The sequence below is a fragment of the Arvicanthis niloticus genome, chromosome 7 (assembly GCF_011762505.2).
Source record: "Arvicanthis niloticus isolate mArvNil1 chromosome 7, mArvNil1.pat.X, whole genome shotgun sequence".
NCBI lineage: Eukaryota > Metazoa > Chordata > Mammalia > Rodentia > Muridae > Arvicanthis > Arvicanthis niloticus.
Window position 1 is genome coordinate 81,673,166 of NC_047664.1, and position 21,622 is coordinate 81,694,787.

Here is a 21,622-nt window from a genome sequence, read left to right on the forward strand (position 1 = left end):
AATTACTCTCTAGGTGATCAGATTTACAAAGCAGACTCTTTAAGTCATTGTTAGACATGAGCTAGTAACCTAGGAATCACCCCAATCATTAATTACAAATTTGAGTCATTCATATATATTTTTCATCATATATATCATATGAATATACATAATCATCATTTTATTTAGAGTCTAATTATGTTTTTCTCCTGCATTTTCTAGATTTTTCTGCCCAGAAAAAAAAATTGTATGCCTTAATGTATGATGTATTCTGTTTTCAGTTTTTAAACATTCAGAAACCAACTATTTCTTCATTTGTTACAGAAAATTGCCTGTGCCTTAACTCAGTAACATTGTATCTTATTTTTCTTGCAGTTTTGGAAAATCAAATGGAATGTCTTATACATACTACAAAAGCCATTTATCTATCTGCTGCTTTCTCTTCACCTTTTTTTGATATTTAATGAGTTTTATTTGTCAAGTCACTTGATCATTGTAAATGATCATACTTAATAATTTTTTCAAATTCTCTTTGCCACAGTTGCTAAACAAACAACATGGAGACATAGTTCTTACAATGTTGTAGTAATTGAATATATTGGAACATTCAGAAGGGAGCCCAAAAGAAAAGATACATGCCATAAACCTTGTTTATTTTTTGGAATCAGTCTGTGCTGAGATGTGAGAACCATTTTCAACTCTACTGTGAAAGTGCCTTTGAGAACTGGACATTTTCAATAAACATAAGCGCTGCTTTCAGTTACTCAGCTTGAGTGCAGAAAGCGTTATTCTGGGAATTAGTATTCAATGATGTTGTTGTAAACATCTTGTGGCAAACATCAATCTAATAAAACATAAACATTTACATTTGCATATTCACCTGCATCTCAAAATACATCTCTGAATTTCCAATTAAAACATACATATCAGATGACACCATATAATTTTAAGAAAAGTAAGTCCATTTATGATACACCAATTACAAGCACTGTTATTTCTATTGTTAGTGATAACAAATTAGGACAGTCTTGCTGGGCAGTGATTCAGAGAATCAATAAAAGCAAAGAACGAGGTGCTAAAAAAAGATCAAACTGTCATCACAGAATCTAGGTTCCCTTCTTTCACCAGGATATATGATCCTCCCTTATGATATTTTTCTTCCATTGTTTGCTTTGATGTTTTTTTTTTTTTTTTTTTTTTAATTCCCAGTTTAAAATAAAAGTCTTATTTAGAGGGCACATAAAGAATGGAATCTGCTGAAGACTGGGCAGTTGTCATCACAAACTTGAAATCTTTTCTCTAAATAGCGTTCAGAGTCTATATCCTTTGTTTAAATGGTGTCTAAAGCATGTTCAGGGCCCTCTTTTCAGGGACCTAATATGAACGGCTCTTGCGCAGGCGAAGAAGCTGTGTTCACAGGAAAGCATCGGTTCTTGCTGAAAGATTTTAATGAGAACCTATAAACTGTAATTGCTGAGGGTCACACTTGCTCAGTTTTTGTTATTTGGTATCGGTGATTCTAAAATTGATAGGAAAAGGGTTAAGTGCTCTAGTTACCCCTCAGAACACAAGCCCACATTGCGTGCATCTTAAAAGAGTAAGAAAACTCCCAAAAGAAAGAAAGAAAAAAAAAAATACAGACGTTCCCTCCAAGCGCTGACTTCACTAAGTGGATTCTGTCATTACTACTGATTTCAAAGGTATTTATTTGACGTGGCTTTTCATAAGACTGCACAGTGTAACTTTGTTAAAAAGCTGATTATTTTATTTATATGAACAAATCTTTAAAATATTTTTCACCACTTATAAATATACTCCGATTTTTTTTTTCCTACTAAGAAAATGAAGTTTTGCTACTCTGTTAACAATACAGGAACATGAGGTCCAGCATTTCCTGTGCACATTTTTCTCCTGTACTCCCGCGTGTCCTTTGTTGCAGGCAGGCTTCTATGACCTCCTAGAGGACTGGCATACCTATCCTAAGTGCTGTATGCCTCGGAAGTGCTAACTGGTCCCAGTCACTGGCCTTGTGGGGCCTCCCTCACCTTTTCCTGTTTGTACTGTGTTAGTTTAAATTCCCTGGAGAGCACCCACTCTTCCATACATTTATTCCTCCCTCTCTTGGCAAAATGCACACTTTACCTAAATTGGATTAAAAAATACAACATTCAGCTCACCCCAGATTTCACAGCCCTTTTAGAAATCTATGTCTCACAGGTCATATGGCAGTTTTACGAGCTCACTTCCAAATTTGCCAGCTCACTGTAGCTTAAAACCTTGTTACTTGGATTTACTCTGCCCCTGAGAGATATTGGCCATTATGCCAACAAAAGGTGTCATTTAGGATGCAGAGGGATTTAATAAGCATTATCAATTGTCTTATACAAAGCACAGTAGTAGTAGTATCAAACTCCAAATAGTGCATCAAACTCCAAATCTGGCCATTTTTACCGTGTTTCTGAATTTTTCTATGTTACTTGCAAGGAAGATTTGACTCTTCTAACTTACTCTTTTAAAATAATATTCAAGTTATTTTAAAGGGTAGTGTTTAACCTGTTAGTACGGTTGAAATTTTCAAAGCCTTTGGTCATTTTATTTAAATCCTTTTGTTGGAAATTCTAATTCATTAAATCAGTGATATGTTTTAATCTGGAAATAGAAAAACTAAGTGATTAAAAAGGACATAATATTTTATATGTATATAGATGTTCTCAGTTAAAAATTAGAGTTGAAGGTTTTAATTTCAAGTGGCATGTTTATAGCTAGCTTGTGGTATTCTTGCACATTAACCTTTAAGTTTCTGCACCTTGAGCTTTTCCTAACTGGTCAAGTTTCTTTGCTCACTCTTCACTCCACATTTATATGGAAATTTGTTTTTTTTAAATTTTCCTATTATTTTTATCCTATTTTGTTTTACTCCTATGTAAGTATGTGTATTATTTTATAATTATGTAATTTCATAGTTTTTTAAAATAATTATTACATTAGTTTGTCATCTCCTTAGCAAAATTATAAACCCCTGAAAGAAAAATAGTACGCTTTCCTGTTTTGTGTTCAATCTTAATCTGACATTCATGTGAGTCACTTGTTAATAATACACATATCCAGGGTAGGTTTGGTCAGTAAAATGACTCCATGGTAAAGAAAGGGAACTGATCCTCAGAAATTGTCCTCAGACCACATACTTTCCCTGGCATGTATATACATGTACACATATGAGAGACCGAGATAGGAGGAGTGTGGAGAAGGAAAGAAGATTGCTCTGTATTTGCCATGATTTAAACTTTAGAGTAATCCAATGAGACATAAATTTTACGATGCCTTTTTAACACGAAGAGAGACTCAGTGCTACATAGGTGATACATAATAGAACACTAACTGAACCTATTCTTTAAAACTTAACTCTCAACCACTACAACACTCTTGTATTAAAACACACTTACCCAGGGCTTGGAATTTGGCTCAGTTGGTAGTATCTTTCCTCAGCATGCACAGTGTGCTTGTGTAATCCTTAGCAACATATAAACTAGAAAGAGATTGAGTCCATATGCCAAGAGAAATCAGTAGGACAGTTGAGCCTGGCTCTGAAATCATATCTAAGGCATTGTGGAGGGTCTTTGTGAAATTTTGTCTGTATTTATGAAGTTAAATATTATCAGTGACTTTATTTTATTTAACTAGCAATATTTGATTTTTTTTTTACAAGAAGAAAAGAAATAGATCTATGTTCTGAAAAGGCCATGGACTAAATCTTAAATTTTATTATATCCTCAAATTTACAATAAAAAAAAATGCTAGCCTTCAGGCACCCCTCTCCTTTGGGAACCCTACTCCTTTCTCAGTGTTCTTTACCTTTTTGAGACCCTAACACCACTCCATGGATCTGGCATCCAGAGCTTATATGTTATCCCGAATGGCAATCCTGCTGCCCTGTTTTTATGGGCATACCAACTTGTTCATAACCAGTTTAATATTACTTTTGTTTAATTTTCCAGTAGAATTTCCAATGAATGTACTGAACTGAGTATATTATAGATTGTGTTTAGGTATACAAATGGCTCTTATGTTTTTTCTGTCTGTATTAAAGCATGTGTGTATTTGTGTGTGTTTGTGTGTATGTGTGTGTGGTCAAACACATCTAAAATCAGAATAGTGGTATATTTTCCTGAACTCATTAAATATTGTAACACATTTTGTACTGCAAATCCCCTTAGACCGAAACCCTGTGAATGTAATTATTAGCTGGTTTGAATGTGTTCTAATATAACTTTCATACAGAGTATATATACTCCCAATAAATACTACTATTTTGTTGTTGTTGTGCACTGCTTGGCTTTTCTTTGGGTACTTCCTGTACATTGGCTAGGTTGTTTCTCATATGCTGTCTGCTACAATCTTTCACTCACAGATATTATTATCCAGGAAATACTTTTGAGTTGTGCTAATAGATTTTTTTTTGCGTTTGTCAAATGTGATAACCTTTGGAGCTGAAGAGCTAGCTCAGCGGTTATGAACACTCACTGCTCTTCTGGTGAAACTGAATCAGGTTCCTAGCTTCCATGTTTTGTTGCTTACAATGATCCATAACTTTAGCTCCAAGGGATCGATTGTTTTATCCTGGCCTCCAGTGGCACGTGCACTCACACACGCATCTACAGATAATTAATCTTGAAATGAATGTATATCTCTGAAGAATTTGTGATACAATATAATTATATAAATTTTAGAGATTTATCCATAAAAAATTATGAACGGTTAGACATGATTCTCAAGGAAAGTGATGTCGGACGATCTTTCAATAGAAGCAATTTGCATACCACTTCATATATGAGTTTTCTTTTCTAGTAAAACACTTACTGTTCCATTATTGTCAATATTTATGAACAATGTAATCAAACATTATTGCTGTTTTTTATTTTGGGGCTTTATAGAAAGTACTTTGATAATAATAATAACAATAATAATAATAAAAAATAATAAATGGTTTTATAGTTTACCATATGGAGTCCTACTACATGAAATATTTGCAGAATTGACAGCTGTTTTTATCTGTCTTCTCCATCTTTTACAAAGTTAGGAACCAGCTGACAACAGAGATTCCTGTGATCAGAGGATGAGCTGGCCATGAGCATTGGAAATAAAATCTTAACATTGAAAAAATGTACTCTGTGATTACAGTGTGTCCCAATCCCCAGAATGCTTTGCTCATAGTCTCAGAGTCCTACCGTTGATACATCTCTGTGCACTTTTGCTTATCAAATTAAATTCATGAAATGCCTGATGGAGGGCAGGATCTGTCCTTTCTGGAGCCATCTGTGACTTTTCTACCCTTTATAGTTGGTGTAACTCAACTATACATAGTTATAGTTGGTTCCTGTTCTACTGCCTCTGTTCTTTTTTTTTTTTTTTTTTTTTTTTTGCTTTTACATATATCGTTTTAAGATTTCACTGTCTGTTTTTGACAAGAACGACTATCAAATGCTTTTAGGTTATCTGCCAGCTAAACCTGATGTCTGAATTGCACAATATTCCAATACTAGGATAATGATGAGAAGCAGCACAGATATTAGAGTGAAGCCTGTGCATTCAAAAGTAATGGCACAGACATAATGTAGGACCTGCAGTGACAATCACTGAAGTATACCCATATGAGCTCATATATATATATATATATATATATATATATATATATATATATATACACACACACACATACACTGTACGGAATGCATTGGAGCTTGACTTTTGAAACCATGTTTACATTACTCAGAGCATTCCATTATACAGTATTTATGATTTTATGCTTATTTTCTCCCATGAGAAGGCATTTTGAAAATAGTTATACTTTTGTTGTGAACATGGAATATGCCTGTTTTTTTCTATGTTCTTCTTTCATCAAGAAATCAATTATTAATTCATAGTGAACTTCATAAAGTCAACCAATCAGCAGGTATTTATTGTGTGCCCACTCCTTACTAATATATTCTTTGGTCTTTAGCTTGTTTATGAGTATTTTAACTTCTATGTGAAATTAGTTAGCTTGACATTGATCTATGTTTAAATTGAATTCAGGTTCTTAAAATGTCATAAGAGCTGACTTTCTATATACAAATCAGTAAATGAAAACATAAAAGTTGAAATTGAAAATTTTCCTGTTACTTTTATCATTCTTTATGAATTTGGAATTCTACTGGGTAGTGGTAGCCCACACTTTTAAACCCAGCACTCAGAAGGTAGAGGCAGGCAGATCTCTGAGTTTGAGGTCAACCTGTTCTACAAAGTGAGCTCCAGGACAACCAAGGCTACACGAGACATCCTATATCAGAAATTATTTTTTTCAGGATTCCTTTGCAATATTCTAAATTAAAAGTTAAAGGCTATTTCTTAAATTACTGTTCTTTGCTGTATCTTTAATTTTTTTCATTTTTGAGATTATGATATAATTAAATCATTTCATCTTCCCCTTTCAAGATCATTTAAGGCCAAGAGATCATAAAATGAGCATTTGTGTTTATACAAGAGTGATTTATTTAATAATTTCTTATCATGAAGGTCTATCGAAACCTAGTTTGTCTTATCAAAATAGGAAAGAGGAATAAGATGTGTCCCATCATGTCCAGTCATGATAAAATTCAAATAAATGTTATCATAAAATCAACATGTAGAAAGAATTAAGACTTCCCACCTACTCTGGCTGAGCTAGCTGACAGTAGGTTCACAACAGGCCATCTAGTTGGTTCATTTTACTCTTTCTCCATGCCTACAATTGCTTGGAGCATACACAGGTTCAGCCACGAGTCCCACTCTTCTGTATTCTCTGCCAGCAAAGTGGAATGTGTAATGTTAGGTCTCGAATTCCTCTTCTGAAATGGCTATTCTCATCTGCCAATAATTGGAAAGGAGGTTACAAAAAAAATGAGTTAGTAATACTGTGGTAGCAGAATTCAAAACAAAATGGAAAAAAAAAAACATATTCTTTTACTGGAGAATGAGTAGGGAAAAGCTGAGCCATAATATTAACATTGTATCAAGTTGAAATGACAAGTGCATTTGAAAGTGTATTGCTAGACTGTAAAAGTTAAAGATGGAGACCTGGTCTCTGTTTCGGTCAAACGTGCATGGGCGTATACACACTTTATAGTATATGCCTCTGAACTCATGCTGCATTACTGTGACCCAATTTTGACTTAGATCAAAATTGATAACTCATTTTTATGAGCATTAAGGTCCACTGCTATTACCCAGTTCTATCCCCAGATGTCTTATGTTTGTCTTGTGATAATCTGATCCCTGTTCTTCTCTGTGACTATTGCCTTGGGATACAGCCATTTGCATGTGTTAAGGAATATTTGTGATGGTTAAGACTATCCTTCATCATGACTGGGCACGGTGGTACACATCTTTAATCCTAGCACTTAGGAGGCAGGGGCAGGTAGGTCTCAGAATTCGAGGCCAGCCTGGTTCACGTGTCCTGGTTCAGGACAGCAAGGGCTACACAGAGAGATCCTGTATTGATTAAGAACAAAACAACAACAACAAACAAAATGACAATAAAAACAGCGCCTTGTGTCAGATGTAGGGAGGAACTCTTAGTAATTACACTAGCTTTCTACACTTCAGTTGGATGGTTCTGGAAAGCAGTCTGTATATTTCCCATAGATCTGCGTAGAACTTAGTACTTTTAAAATAAACAATAACAACTTTAATTATTCCCTGTATTTTCATTCTCTATCCTTCCATGCTTGCTTCATGGAATCATCCCCAACTCATGCCCCATGTTTACTACCTGCATTAGAAACCTTGCATTGAGCTCTGTTTTCAAGTGTCTCTATACAGGATCACATAGGAATGTTTGCACATATTATATCCAAGGAAGTAAAGACATTTGTAGACCTTGTTTAGTCTCATTAAGATATTACAGAGTGATGTATAAATCGATTTAGATAAAATGTTTATCGTTTCATACCATCTTTGAATATTTTACATATCAATTATTTCTCAGATGGCTGTTACAAGTTTAATCAGGTAAGATTAATATTTTGAACCAGATGAAGATGCCTAACATTACAAATAATCTTTAAAATTATTGAATTTGATTAGTTTTCACACTTCTATTTAACATATTAACTGGAATGGTATCTTACTGTATATCTTCAAAGGGATAAATTGCAGTAAAATATTATTCCTAAGACCTAGCTTTGAAATACAGAAAAACTATAGTCCACATGGGATGTGCTTGAAAACATCATAGACGAGAAAACATTTCATAAAAGCTGATGTTAGAGTTAGAGGTGATTATTAAACATGGTATGAAATGACAAGAGCTACATGACAGAGACCTAGGCAGCCATTATATTTCACTGCAGAAGAGTCAGTTATGCAAACAAAGGTCCTATAACAAAACTGTTTCTCTACAATAAAAGGGGAAGTTTTCATTTAGAATAGTACATAAAAATAAAACCAAGGCACTCATTCAAACTCAGGTTTCAGAAAATCAATTGTGTCATAATAAAATTTTTGGCATCTATCTATCATAATAAAATTTTTGGTATTTTTTTACCTTTTCATTGATATATGACATATACAGCACTGTTCTAGGTATGGACATGTCTGCTTTTATGAACAGTTATTGTTCAGCTTGTACTATGTTTAGCAAAAGCAAGGAAAGCAACATTGTCACACAAAACTCAGGGAGAAAGTTGTATTACCCATAAGCATCTACTCGAACTTCTAATGTTTTGTCAAAATGTCAGAATAGCTCTCCATGAATAGTTATGTAAATGTTGTTCATAATGAACACCTGTATGAGGGAGGATTGGAAAGAGAAGATACTGAAGGAGAGTCTCCTTCAAGGTAAAGGAAATTTGCCTCTGCAGTAGTATTGACAAGAAGGCTACTAGCAATACCTCTGACTATTTTAGCCCTTAACTGTCAGTGTGAAAAGCTATAAAAATGACCAATGGTAGAATGCTTGCTTAGGTGTGTGTTACACCTTAGCTTTAATCCCCAAGATCATTCACTGAGTGAGTGAGTGAGTGAATGAATGAATGAATGAATGAATAAATGAACAGTCAAAGTAAGCATTTACATTTTAATTTTCTTTGTTCAAAAGGTAGCAAACCTAAATGGTTAGGTTCACTAACTATTACTTTTCTAATGGTAAATACAAGATGTCAAACTAGCATCATAAAGTTCAGTCAATTAATCGTAGTTATATAGCCTTTTTCTAGAATAAAGGAATTATGTGACTCTAAAAGCATTAGATAGATTTTTAAAAAAAAAAACATTATTATAACACTCATGGACCATTTCAAAATATTCCTAAGTACATACCAAAAATAATAGACCTGATTCTATTTAACTGACATTTGTTAATATAAACAAGGAAACATTGCCACTAGGGGAAGCAAACAAGGAATTTAACCTCTCTCTTCTTCCTTCTCAAAGTCTGAAAGATAAATATGTACCGACTTAAAATGAAAGTGAACATCAGACAACTGGACAGATTTACTGAGTTTGCTTGTAGCAGAATTAGTTTGTTCTATTCTCACACACTTTTTTCTGGTAGTAAATGGCTTAATCTGTTGATGTCATGAAGAAATGCTACATTAGCTATAAACCAGGACGCGGGCTCTGTTCGGTGACAGGACCAGTAATATGTGTAGGGCAATAAACATTTTGTAAGACTTTAATGGCTCTGAATTCAAATAGCTAATATGTAGTTCACTAAACTGAGGGAGAAGATTCGTAGAAGAGTGGTGAATACTAAAAATGCATGAACTAACTTGTACATAACATTAAGAGATCGGTTTTATAGTGTTAGAGAAAAACTATGTTTGGCTTAAAGATGACAACTTCACTTTCAAGCATTAAAGCACACCCATGGTTTATGCTCTTCTGGTTTGTAGTATCTATTTGTTGGATGTCTAGGAAGTCATTATTTTCTGTTACAACTCTCTCTTCTCTAAAGTCAACAGACATATTAGTAGAGAGTAGAACTGCACCAGGCTCTGATCAATATATGTAGAATGCACTGATAGTGAAAAGGGACAGTTCAATTGAACTACCATTGTTGGTGGTTACTAGATATTATTTTCATAAACATAAGTCTAAAAACTTGCCCCATACTCTGATTCAAAATGTGCACACGATGTACTTGCAAGTAGATGCTAGATTCTGTAGGCCACGTACTCTTACTATGTAAGTACAAAGCTAGATCAAATTTGCAAATGAAGTATTATTCAAAATGCCCCATTCTTATGCATTTTAACCCACTGACACTTAAAACAAGGAACTCAACACGTGCTACATTTTTTTTCTAAAAGAAAAAGTTTTTTGGTATGAGTTGACTTGTAAACTTCTCCTTGAACTGTACAACATTAGTTAGTTGAAGCCTAGGGACCAGGTTGCATCTTACAAATCCCCAGTTCTGTCTCTTTCTGGAACTGGGATCTTTAATTAATATTTCAATATTTCCTACCCTGTTTTTCTTCGTCTGTAAAACTGTATTATCACACTCAGCCTTTATGCTGCATCTCAGGGTGATAATTTTAAGATTTAGGCATTGTTTTGATTGCTAAATAGGTTTGTAGTGAGGGTCCTTACATAGTGATTGCACATAGCTGTTGGCTCTTGTGAAACATGCTTCTTATTTCAGGCATGCATTTGTTCAACCGCACACACTTTAAAAGCTCCCCAATGGAAACTCATTGTCTTTTGTAGGCATTATATTTTAAATTTAGCTAGATGGAGCAAAGCATAGTAGCCGTTTCCCCTGCCTTTTAAAAAGTCACTAGTACATTATCAATAACAACAACAAAAAAACAGCATATAGTTCTGTTATTTAAATATTGGAAAATATACACTTCAGCATAGCAGTTATGTAACCCACATCCTTACTTCAAATATATTATCTTTAATATTCTGTTTGTACTAAAACTGAAACTTGGCCAGTTGTTCAAGAAGACAAGGGATGGAGAAGTCTCATATTCTAAAAAAGCCTTAAATGTCTTAAATGAAGTAGTTTCTCTATTTTGGGCACAGTTGTAGGTGATAAGGCATAGCACTGGGTGATGGAGACTGATATACAGACATTAATTTCTAGTAGATTCACAAAGCATTTTCTGATAGAGAGGTTCCTGAGAAAATAGACTTTGTATCTGAAGTATATGTGGTCTTTAAAGTTTCATTTTCTAAAACATCTGTGTAATAGATATGCAATTTTTAGGAAGTACTTACATTTATATTAAATGTAAAAAGTGCTGATACGAATTAAAAATTCAATATGAAACACCTTCTTTTTGCACGTAAGAAGTTTGTTTCATTTCATTAGAAAGTAAGCATATGACCCTTCTTCAGATGCTTTTAAAGAAAAAGAAATTGGAGGTTAGATTGTATAAATGGACTGTAGAGTATATTGTCACTTTTGAGGTCCAATTGAGGGAAAAAATGGTATTTTAGTCCCTAAAATAGTTTTTCCTTTTACTTGACACACTTTATTAAAACAAACAAAATGTTTGTGAGTTTTCTAACAAATGTTAACTCAGTATTAAGAAAACAAAATAACAAGAGAAAGAACAAATGCTATTTCTGTTTATGGAATCCTGTTTTTCTGCTTCTTAGTCCACATTATATTCTATACATTTGTATAGATTTTCTCATATTTTTTCTCTTAGGCCAAGGCCAACATAGTATAAACATTATCTTCTTGAATATACATTCATAAGTAAATCAGGGAACACCTTTCACTCTTGGAAGCATGACGCTTACATTCCATATTAGATGGTTGGAGACTAACCCTGTTTCATGCAGTTTAACCTACAAGAAGAAGATAAGTAAAATAGTTCAGTGTCCAGCCAGTGGCATTTAGGTATGCTGGCTAGTTTTGATAACCACTTGATACAAGGTAGAATCATCTAAGAAGAGGGATTCTCAATTTAGAATATGCTTCCATAACAGCAAGCTGTAGGCTAGCCTGTGGAGCATTTTCTTAATCAGTGATTGATGTGGGAGAGCCCAGCCCATTGTGGGTGAGGTCACCCTGGGTGGAAGATCTGCTAGAAAGCAGGCTGAGAAATCCAGGAGTAGAAAGGAAGTCAGTAACATTCCTCCAAGGCTTTGGCATCAGCTCTTACCTCCAGGTTCTTGTCCTGTGTGAGTTACTGCCCTGACTTCTTTTAATGATGAACAGTGAAGTGTAAGCCAAATGAACCCTTTTTTCCCCAAGTCCCATTTGACCATAGTGTTTCATCACAGCAATAGTAATCCTAACGAAAGACAGCTGGGATGATGGAAGCGTGCATGCTATTGACTTTTCAGGGATACATTATAGCAATCACTAAAGACAAAAGTCACTAAAGACAGAAGAAGTATCCAAGAGTGAGGACACAGTAAAGCAACTATGTGCTCTTTACAATAGAAAAAAAAATAAATACTTTTATTTGATTCTCTTTTTTCTTTTTATCCCTTTTATTTCTGTCTTTTAGACATTATGAATTGAAGTCAGGTGTTGGCCCCTTGCTTTAGGTGACTTGTGTATATGCTATGACTTTATTCTAAGTGCCGTACTGTCTCCAAAGAGATTTTAAATGTATGACTCCACACAAATATTTTGTTAAACTCAACTTTATTTCTTTCTATATTGATATGTTTCTTTTAATTATTAAAGCTAAAGCCACATTTTTATGAATTTCAGCCAATAAATATAGGCACTTTAAAGGAATCAATAGATAGTACTTGTGGCAAAATAAGACATTTAATAGATAGTGAGTGTTTAAATTAAATGAAATTTATTTGGGTCATTAAAGGTCAAGAAGTATTTCTGAAATAATGGAAGATGATTTAAACTAAAAATAAAAAAAACTTGAAATTTTATGGCATCTATATTTTATAAGGCATTAAAATAGACAGACAGACAGACGAATGAACAGAGAGATTGGTGTGTGTGTGTGTGTGTGTGTGTGTGTGTGTGTGTAAGTATGTGTGTGTACGTAGAAGAGGGCTAAGAAGTTAAGAGCAATTGCAACTTTTGCAGAGGGCCTGATGTTCGTTCCAAGCACCCGAATGGGAGCTGAGACCTGTTTGTAACTCCAGTTCCAAGGTATCTGATGCTTTTTTTTAGCTTTCGGTCTCCAGGCCTTAAATAGGTCATGGACAAAAATGCAGGTAAAACATTCATATACTTAAAAAAATAATACATATATTTAAATCAATGAGTAATTTTTAACTTTATAAAAAAGTTACACTCTCTCTTAAAAAGTCTGTACTTCAGGTAATATTTGTTTCAGTTCTAGAAATCATATATTTAGTATTAATTTTGAATATCGACCTCATTATCGTCACATACAAATTGTGTTTTGTTTTTTATCTAATGTCTACAGTTTGATGAGGCATTAACATGAGTTTCTTAAATAACCAGAATGTGTTTTTCTTCTTCCACATTCTTATGCTAGTTTCACAAGTGTTGATTTTGATATTATTTGCTTTTCCTTGACTGAATCTGTTGTTAGTTCCCCTTCATCATTCGCTTTTGTGTGGGTTTGTTTCAAATACCTTTCCTCAGGTTCACTGGAAAACACTTCCAAAGAACTTGCCCTGGGTGAATGAACTCCCTGAAACTCACCAATTGTTAGACTGTAAATTTCCCAAATGGAGAGACCTATTTGCCTAAACCTTAATACAAGTTCAGGGTTTTCTAAGGATGTGACCTTACAGTAGCTAACATGGTGGTCATTGCTAGTAACTCTGAGAGATCTGAACACAAACTCCTCCACTTAAATCTTCAAGTTTTCTGTTTTCATATGAACATCAGATATAATTGCTCAGAAAACATAGAGTGATATTAGTTATTCACACTACAGAAGATTAACAAGAACTCTAAAAGTCAAAAGACTTGATATGGTCAACATTACTAGTAGCTAGCATATCAGAAAGAGGTAGGACAGGACATACAAAACAATACATATATAGTCTTATACACTGAAGGGACTGTCTTTACTATTTATTTAGCAACTGTAAATCCCACATGCTTATTATACAGTACTGACAAATCATTGCAACAAGGGTACATCCTTGGTGAACTAAATGTAGTATTGATTTTAAGTGCTACCAATAATAACTTTGAAAAATTATTGTTTACAATAGAGCTATTACAAAGAGATTCTCAAAAGAGTTTGCTAATAGCCATTTTCTTTTTAAAGATTAAATTAGCAGTTTGAAAGGTTTTACGGATCGATCAATGAAATAGAATGTTATTACAAAATAAAGGGCCATCGCTGTATCTGCAGAATCTATAGATACGATGTTTAAGTGTTTAAATTAGAATGTGCCTGGTGAAAGCATTTTATGAATTATTGACGTTTTCAATCTCCACACTCCAAAATGAGATTCATTAGGAGGTGTTAATTTTGGAAACACATTATATAAAGCCATTGTAAGACAAGGCGCTTGAATGGCACTTTTATTCACTGATGCATGAGTATTATTTGAAAAACATAATTTAGAAGCTGAGCTGCAGAGATTACTCCTGTATCTCATTAAATAAAGGATTAGCACTTTGTTTACTGAAAGAGACAGATGTCTGTCAGAATTTTTGATGTGCAACACACCAAAAATTTTAATGAACCTCACATATCTTATTTCTATTTACATAAGAAGATTTTGTGTTTCTTTGGAAATGAAAGAGACAATCATCTGTCTCAAAAAAATGGGAGACAGTAGACAGGAGGTCTGGAACAAAGGTTTGTTTCTAATAAAAATACAAACCCTGTTTTCCTTGGCTAAGAAATTTAGAACCCATTTCCTCCCTCTTATTCCCTTGAGAAACGTAACATGATTCAAATCTTGTGGAACAATAGCCCCCAAAAGGACTGTCATGCAATCCCATTCTTTGAAAGTATCAGGGAAGGATAGCAAGCGTTATTTAAGGTATTTCTATGTTTTAGGCACTGGGCATAAGTCAAATCATCTTTTATTAAAGGTCAGTAATGAGAAGACTTAAAGTTTATATTCCAATGCCAATTCTGATCCATAAACTATAGAACTATAAGTCTTTAGGCCTCAGTTCTTCATTGGAAAATGTAAGATGAGCATGTCTTTCTGCAGGAAAATGAATGATAGGTGTGTCCCAGCATTTTAAAAGTACTTTAACCTTTAAAATTCTTGTTAACTTTTCTATGGTGGGAATAATAAATGCCACATCCCAATATTGTTTGATGACTTATATCATGCAAATCCAGGGAAAAGAATTCATTACATTATGATGTGCTATTCAAGTAGAAATTCTTGTTGTGAACTTAGATTATGCTCATATAGGACACTTTGAGCATGATGTACCAGCAAGCATTTCTTATAAATAGATGTTTTGTTAGTTTTTCAGGATGTGGTAAAGTTGCCCAAACCTATTTCAGCATTCTAAGATGTATGTAACAAGGAAAGTGGTTCTGTTTGAAATACCACTATACTTCAGTGAAAATATTATTTGCTCGTAAAGTATTTCGCATTTTATATGTATTATATCCCTTGAGAGTATTATTGATTTGCCTATCACAGACATATAGAGAGATTATGAGGCTATAACTTTGGCATCTTTACATTTTAGATAAAAACATATACTCTATAACTTATACTTTTTAAAAAAGAAAATTTAACATTAGAATTAGATAAAGTTGCATAGATTTCAGGTATGGCTCTAATAGTTTTAATCATACAGCAAATTCGTTTCCATGTAATTTGCAATGCAATATGACAAAGCTTGACAATGTATTTGTATGGTGTGTAATCCATACCATTTCTGGTTAAAGAGTGTAATTCCATAGTATTCTATATGGAATTATACAAAAATAGTTTGAACTGATGATATCTTATTTTTCTAACCAGAATGCCTATGATGTGTATCTGTTTGATGAACCCTTGAAGGGTAAAAGAAAAATACACTAGCAGGCTTTTTTCCAGTGTCTTCCTTGTGCAGAGAATAAAGTTGTCCTTTGTTTGAATTTGTCATTTACTCTAACCACAGGATATAGCTTATGGCATTATGCTTGATGAAGGACAACAAGGAAATCACTTTAAGGAAATAGATAAACATATTTACCGAGGCTGAATGGACAATAAAAGTACTTTCAGGATTAAAAGTGAAGAGAGCAGAGGCAGAGAATCATTTCCAAAGGGATTTGCAAATGACAAATGGCAGCTATCATGTCAGAATTTAGGATATTAGACCAGCTAAGAGGCAGGAGAGCCTGAAGGGGGCTAACACACAGTTGTCATTGGAAAATTAATTTTTTAATGATGCCCTTACACCTTAGGTCTGAAGTTTTAGATTCTTGCAGTCTTTTTTTTTTTTTTTTTTTTCTTCAAGTAAAGCTTTTTTCTTTTTAATCAGTTGAGCATGCAAGGTCTTCCACTTGTTTCTTTCCAGTTTTACACTGACTAAGTTGGAGATGCCACTTCCTTGTGTATTTTATTTTCCAGCTACATGTATTAAAATATTGAAAGATCTTATAATCTGGATTTTATACTTTTACCTGGTTCATCACTTATTTCCCCAGCAGAAAACACCTAAACACAGAAAAACTCTCTTTCATTTGGATGATGTATTTAACTCACAAGCTATTCATTAGATATCTGTTATGTACCACTTAGTTCTGTGCTTCTAAAAAGACACATTCACAGGCTTGTTTCTGTTGCATTTGATTTTCCAGTCCAGGGTAAGTTAGCATCTAGCATCAGACTCAGAAATCAGCTAAGGTTGTACAATGCTAAATGTTACCAAGCTTTTTTTTTTTTTTTACTGACAAATTATGTCATCTTGCCGGGTTTGTTATGGAAATATGATTTGTGTGAGCTTGTTTCGACTTAAATTATAGGACTGCTTTACTTCAGCCCTGAAAATAGCAAATAAATGATGAATGAGTTACAGCCAGTCATGACATGGCAAGCAAGACCAGGGTAATTATTCTCCAAAGCAGAACTGAGTAATCAATCTTCATTTTGAATAGCAGAAAGTAGCAGGGCAAGAGTGCTTTACTATACAGGGCATGCCAAGTTCCTAGAAATTAGACTAATACAAAAGGTGAAAATCAAACTTTTACCAAATTAGAGCTGAGGTTAAAGAGATCAAATATTTTCAAAGAATAGAACTTGAAGTATAAGATGGTATTCAGGCAATAAAATAGATGTGTATTTGTTCAACTTTAAAGTGTACCCTAGTATCCTAACTTAAAACTAAGTGTATTTTTGCAGGTCTGTAGAAACTTATCATGAGGCTGGAGAGACAGCTCTTACGTGATAGAGTTCACTCCTCTTTCAGAGGACCCCAAGTTTGATTTGAAGCACCCACATTAAGCAGCTCACTATTATCTGTCTGCAGGTCCAGGGATTCCAGTGGCCTCTTCTAGGAACAACAAACACAGAGACAGAAAGACACACACACACACACACACACACACACACACATATACACATGCACATACATCACCCCCACACACATACACACAGAGAAATGACTACTTAAATAAATAAAAATAAATCCTTGAAACAACTGAACTGTGTCACTAACAAATACATTAGGATATTTGTTCTGAAGGATAATTTTTTTGTGTGAAACATGAATAAAGTTCTAGCATTTTAGAATACAAATATTAGTATTTTTAAAAGAGATATGGGAAGTAAAAAAAAAATCAAGGAACTGATTATTTGGAAATCCTTCTTAGACTAGAAATTGAAAATGTCACCTTCCCATTCCCAAGCTCAGTCATTATTGTAATGAGCAGCAAGTGTAAACTTGGAGGGTCTCAGTTAAGTCAATTCTCAGTTGCCAGTTGCACTTCCCCTCCCAGTCAGATTGAATATACTCTTGTTTTGAGTCTAAATTTGAAATCCATCTTTCAAGTAAAGCTATTTGTTTTTAAAAGCAGATTAAAGGGTGTGTAAATTCAGTGCTTACTCTAATTAACTGTAGTAGAGGACTGTTGGTCTGTAAGACTTAGTAAGTAGTACGTCCCATGTCCCATCCGTCCAAGCTGCATTAGCAAATGGATTTGCCCAGCAACCAAAACTCCAGACTTACCTGACTTAGAGCCCCAGGAGGGTGGCAGCAGGGGTCTAGGCAGTCTACTAGCTTTTTGCTTTCTGCCTTCTCCTGAAGTTTGGGTCTCAGCAAATTTGAATGATCCAGAAAAAGACTGTGTGGCCTGCATTTGTCTTGTTTTTCTGGCTGTCACTTCCCATGTCATCTGTTATCCCTATGGGAGAAGATTCTCCCAGCTTAGGCCCTGCTTCCATCACAACAGAATGAGCTCACCCTGAGAGTTGGCAGGCTCTGGTGCTACGTAGCTCTTCATCCTCATATTGACCCACAGCCTAGTAGTCACTTAATAAAGAATAACTGCAGATGGTGACAATCGTGTAATAGCGGTTCTGAAAGAATTATAGAAGTAGTGCTGAAAATAATATATGTAAATGAGTAAGATGCAACCTTCATATAAGCATACACATATATCATGTATAATTGTATGTGGATATACGCACGCGGGGTTTTCTTCTAATGGACAAAATCTATACTTTCCAAGAAGTCTACAAGTTTTCTTTTAAAGGAAACAAATCTCTAAGAATTAATGCCACAGCATAGAAAGTGCAGTCGAATATAATGACCTTAACACAGTATTTATTGTTTGTTTTGAAATATCAGTGGAGTTTTCAATGTACTTGCATGTGATAAAGATTATCGCTTCACCCTTTTTACTAAAATTGCCTCAGTTTTACGTTTGGACTTTGTGATTGTTCGTGTGTGGTTATGAACCAACTCTTCCTCCAAATCTTTGCCTTTCTCGGGTCGGCCCCTTTTGCTCATTAAGATGAAGACAACTTGCATCTGTTTATAAAGTAACAAAGGTTAATGTTTCATGGTTATGTCATATTCTCCCCATATTTTATCAGAACCTTTAAAATCAGACATGCATACACATAACACCTTTGAAACGCTCATGTTCTAAGTATTTATTGACTTAGTTAAGAATTTCAAAAAAGGCCAGACAGAGGCCATGGCTCATTATTGACATTACTCTTCTGATTGGAGATTTATGTGAGACAGTATTTTTTCCATCTTAATGTCAAGTATTGGAAGTGGATAGGAAGCTTTTTCAGTAACAATTCCAAGTGCATCTATTTTCTCAGGGTGGGATCCTCCTCCATTTGCTTATAGTGTCACAAGTTGTATTTCTTTTAAATCTCACAAACTACCCAAAGTCAATGGTCCTACGAAATGAGTTGCAGAGGAGTCTCTTCTAAACTGGTCGCCTCTGTGAGCTGCAAAACCAGCAGAGCTAGTCTCTTAAGCAGTGGTATCCACTAGAGTATTTGTAAATGAAACTAACCAAATTGAGTGGGAGTTCCAGTGCATAAACCTGCTGCTCTTTCTTTCAAATGGACCTACCGGTGTTCTTACTATGGTTATTGCTTTCCCCATATTAATTTCTACAGTGATTTTCTATGTTTATGCTGGATTCTAAATCTCATGTTTATTTTGAAAGTATTTGTTTTTGGTGAAATGTTTAAAAAAATACACCATAGCATTCAATTAAGCAAGCATGACTGCAATAAATTATTTACTTTCAGTTTGGAAAAGGTGAATAAAAAGTACTTGGCCAATATCGTACCATTAATCTATTCTCTTTTCTCCTTTCTCTCTTTACTTCTCTCTCTCCAATAGAAGTGGAACAAAAAGGTAATTAAATACCTTTCATAAATTATATACTATTTATAGGCTAAGTTATTTAACAGTTTAACCTTTAGTTAAATAATTTTGTTATTAATTCTTATTTTATGCAAATTTATTCACTACTTCTGCTGCTCAACTTCACTTTAATCTGTTTCACTGACCAGTCCTGGTTTGCTCCTTTGATCCTAACACAGATTATTAATATTTTGAGATCATCAACACTGTATTTTATTCCTCTTCATTTGAAACTAGTAATTAGAAATCCAGTGGGCATGGTTAATAATGATTGCTTTAGATTTGTTCCTCAGTCTTTCTTAATTTCCCTCAGCTCTGCTGTGTCTCTCTGTCTACACTGACTCTTAATTACTGGAGAAAGGGGAGAAGATATTCCTCTTAATTATCCCAAATGACTTTAGTGGCTGTGGGCCACACCACTTTGAACACATGCAAACTCATCTGCTGTTAGTAACCAAGGGCCCAGTATAGGTTATATACAATTGTAAAGGTTATATACAATTTTGAGTAAAAGAGCAATGTGCTTTTAAACAAGTCTTTCATATTAAAACTCACAAGTTTTATAGCCATCAATATGATTATTGACCACAAATTTATAATGGCCCTTATCTTTGCAGATTTTGAAGGTCAACTTTTCCCAGAAAAAACTTTTCATTTCTTTAAAATTACAAGTTTGAGTATCCTAGGAATAGCCTTTCCTTTCAGGCATCCTTAATGCATAGCTGAGGCTCCTCCTATGCTATTTTTTCAGGGGGTCTGTATTTCTAGTTACTATGAAGGAGCTAATAGTAACACCAAAAGGATAATCCTTTGTTCATTAAAAAGCAGGTCAACATCCAATTCTTTGTGATCTCCTAACTTTTTTTTTTCACCCAGGAAAATTCTAATAATCTCAAACCTAACAGCAGACTGCATGGTTATTTTTTCAGTGTGTTTGCCTTACAAATAAATGCAAGCAACGCTTCCCAGAGCAGGTTCGGCAGAACATGGTCATCCAAGGTGGCGCCATGGAAAGGCTCCCAGGATCACATTGTGCAATGAGTTCACTCACCTAACTTCTGATTAAGAGATTCATTGATGTGCTTAAGCTATTCTCATCCCCGCCACGGTTTTATTTAGTGTCCCGTGTCATAACTGAATGTGACTACGAGTCTCGTTTTTTTCTTTGTGGGCAGCATTCAGCTGTGGCACTGCTTCAAGAACCACCCTTTGGGAAACGTTGCTTTGTAGCCCCTTCATTTCAGATGAACCTGCCAAGTGTTCTTACTGCCATATTTAACAGTGTTCTCCAGTGAATCATACTAAACAGCAAAAAAAAAAAAAAAAAAAAAAAAAAAAAAAAAAAAAAAAAAAAAAAAAAAAAAAAAAAAAAGAAAAAGAAAAAAGAAAGAAAGAAAAAGAAAAAAAGAGAGAAAGAGAGAATCATACGATTCCTGCCCATTTTTCTTCTGAAGTATGAGCAGCAAAATATAGCAAGTAATTTTGTTTTCCAGTGCTTTTCTCATGTAACAGTACAAGGTACATGTTTTTAAGTTCCAATAATATTGTACTTAACAGGGCGTTTTTAACTGATTAAAATCTAGATCCTGGGTTCTTTTCTGTAACCTTTCACCTTTTCTTCCTTTCTCCTTCCTCCTTTCCTTTCTTTTTCTCCCTTTCTCTTTCTCCTTCCAGTATCCATCCATCACTCATCTTTAATTGAATGGGTTGCATGCTCTCTGTGTGTTGCAGCAGCTTTCAGATTATTAATTATTTTTCTTGCTACAAGATTCAGTGGCCTGTGTTGCAGATCTTTTTCTTTATTAAAAGAATAATAATGTGGGCTACCTGTTTCTTAATGATAAATAACTACTGAACAGCCAATTTCATCAGAGTGGAAAGAATGGATTATCGTTCTCAAATGAGATACAG

General features: G+C 34.3%; 1 protein-coding gene across 10 annotated transcripts in view; it reads left to right on the plus strand.

Moving 5' to 3' along the window:
• Positions 1-21,622, plus strand: part of Adgrl3 (adhesion G protein-coupled receptor L3) — a 721,722-nt gene that overhangs the window by 442,562 nt on the left and 257,538 nt on the right. For 8 of the 10 annotated variants that reach the window (XM_076938716.1, XM_076938710.1, XM_034508804.2 and 5 more), the window contains one exon: positions 19,688-19,702. The exons of the other annotated variants lie outside the window; for them this stretch is intronic. In XM_076938716.1, the coding sequence (XP_076794831.1) occupies positions 19,688-19,702 (15 nt within the window). The remainder of the gene's footprint in view (positions 1-19,687; positions 19,703-21,622) is intronic. 10 annotated transcript variants of the gene reach the window in all.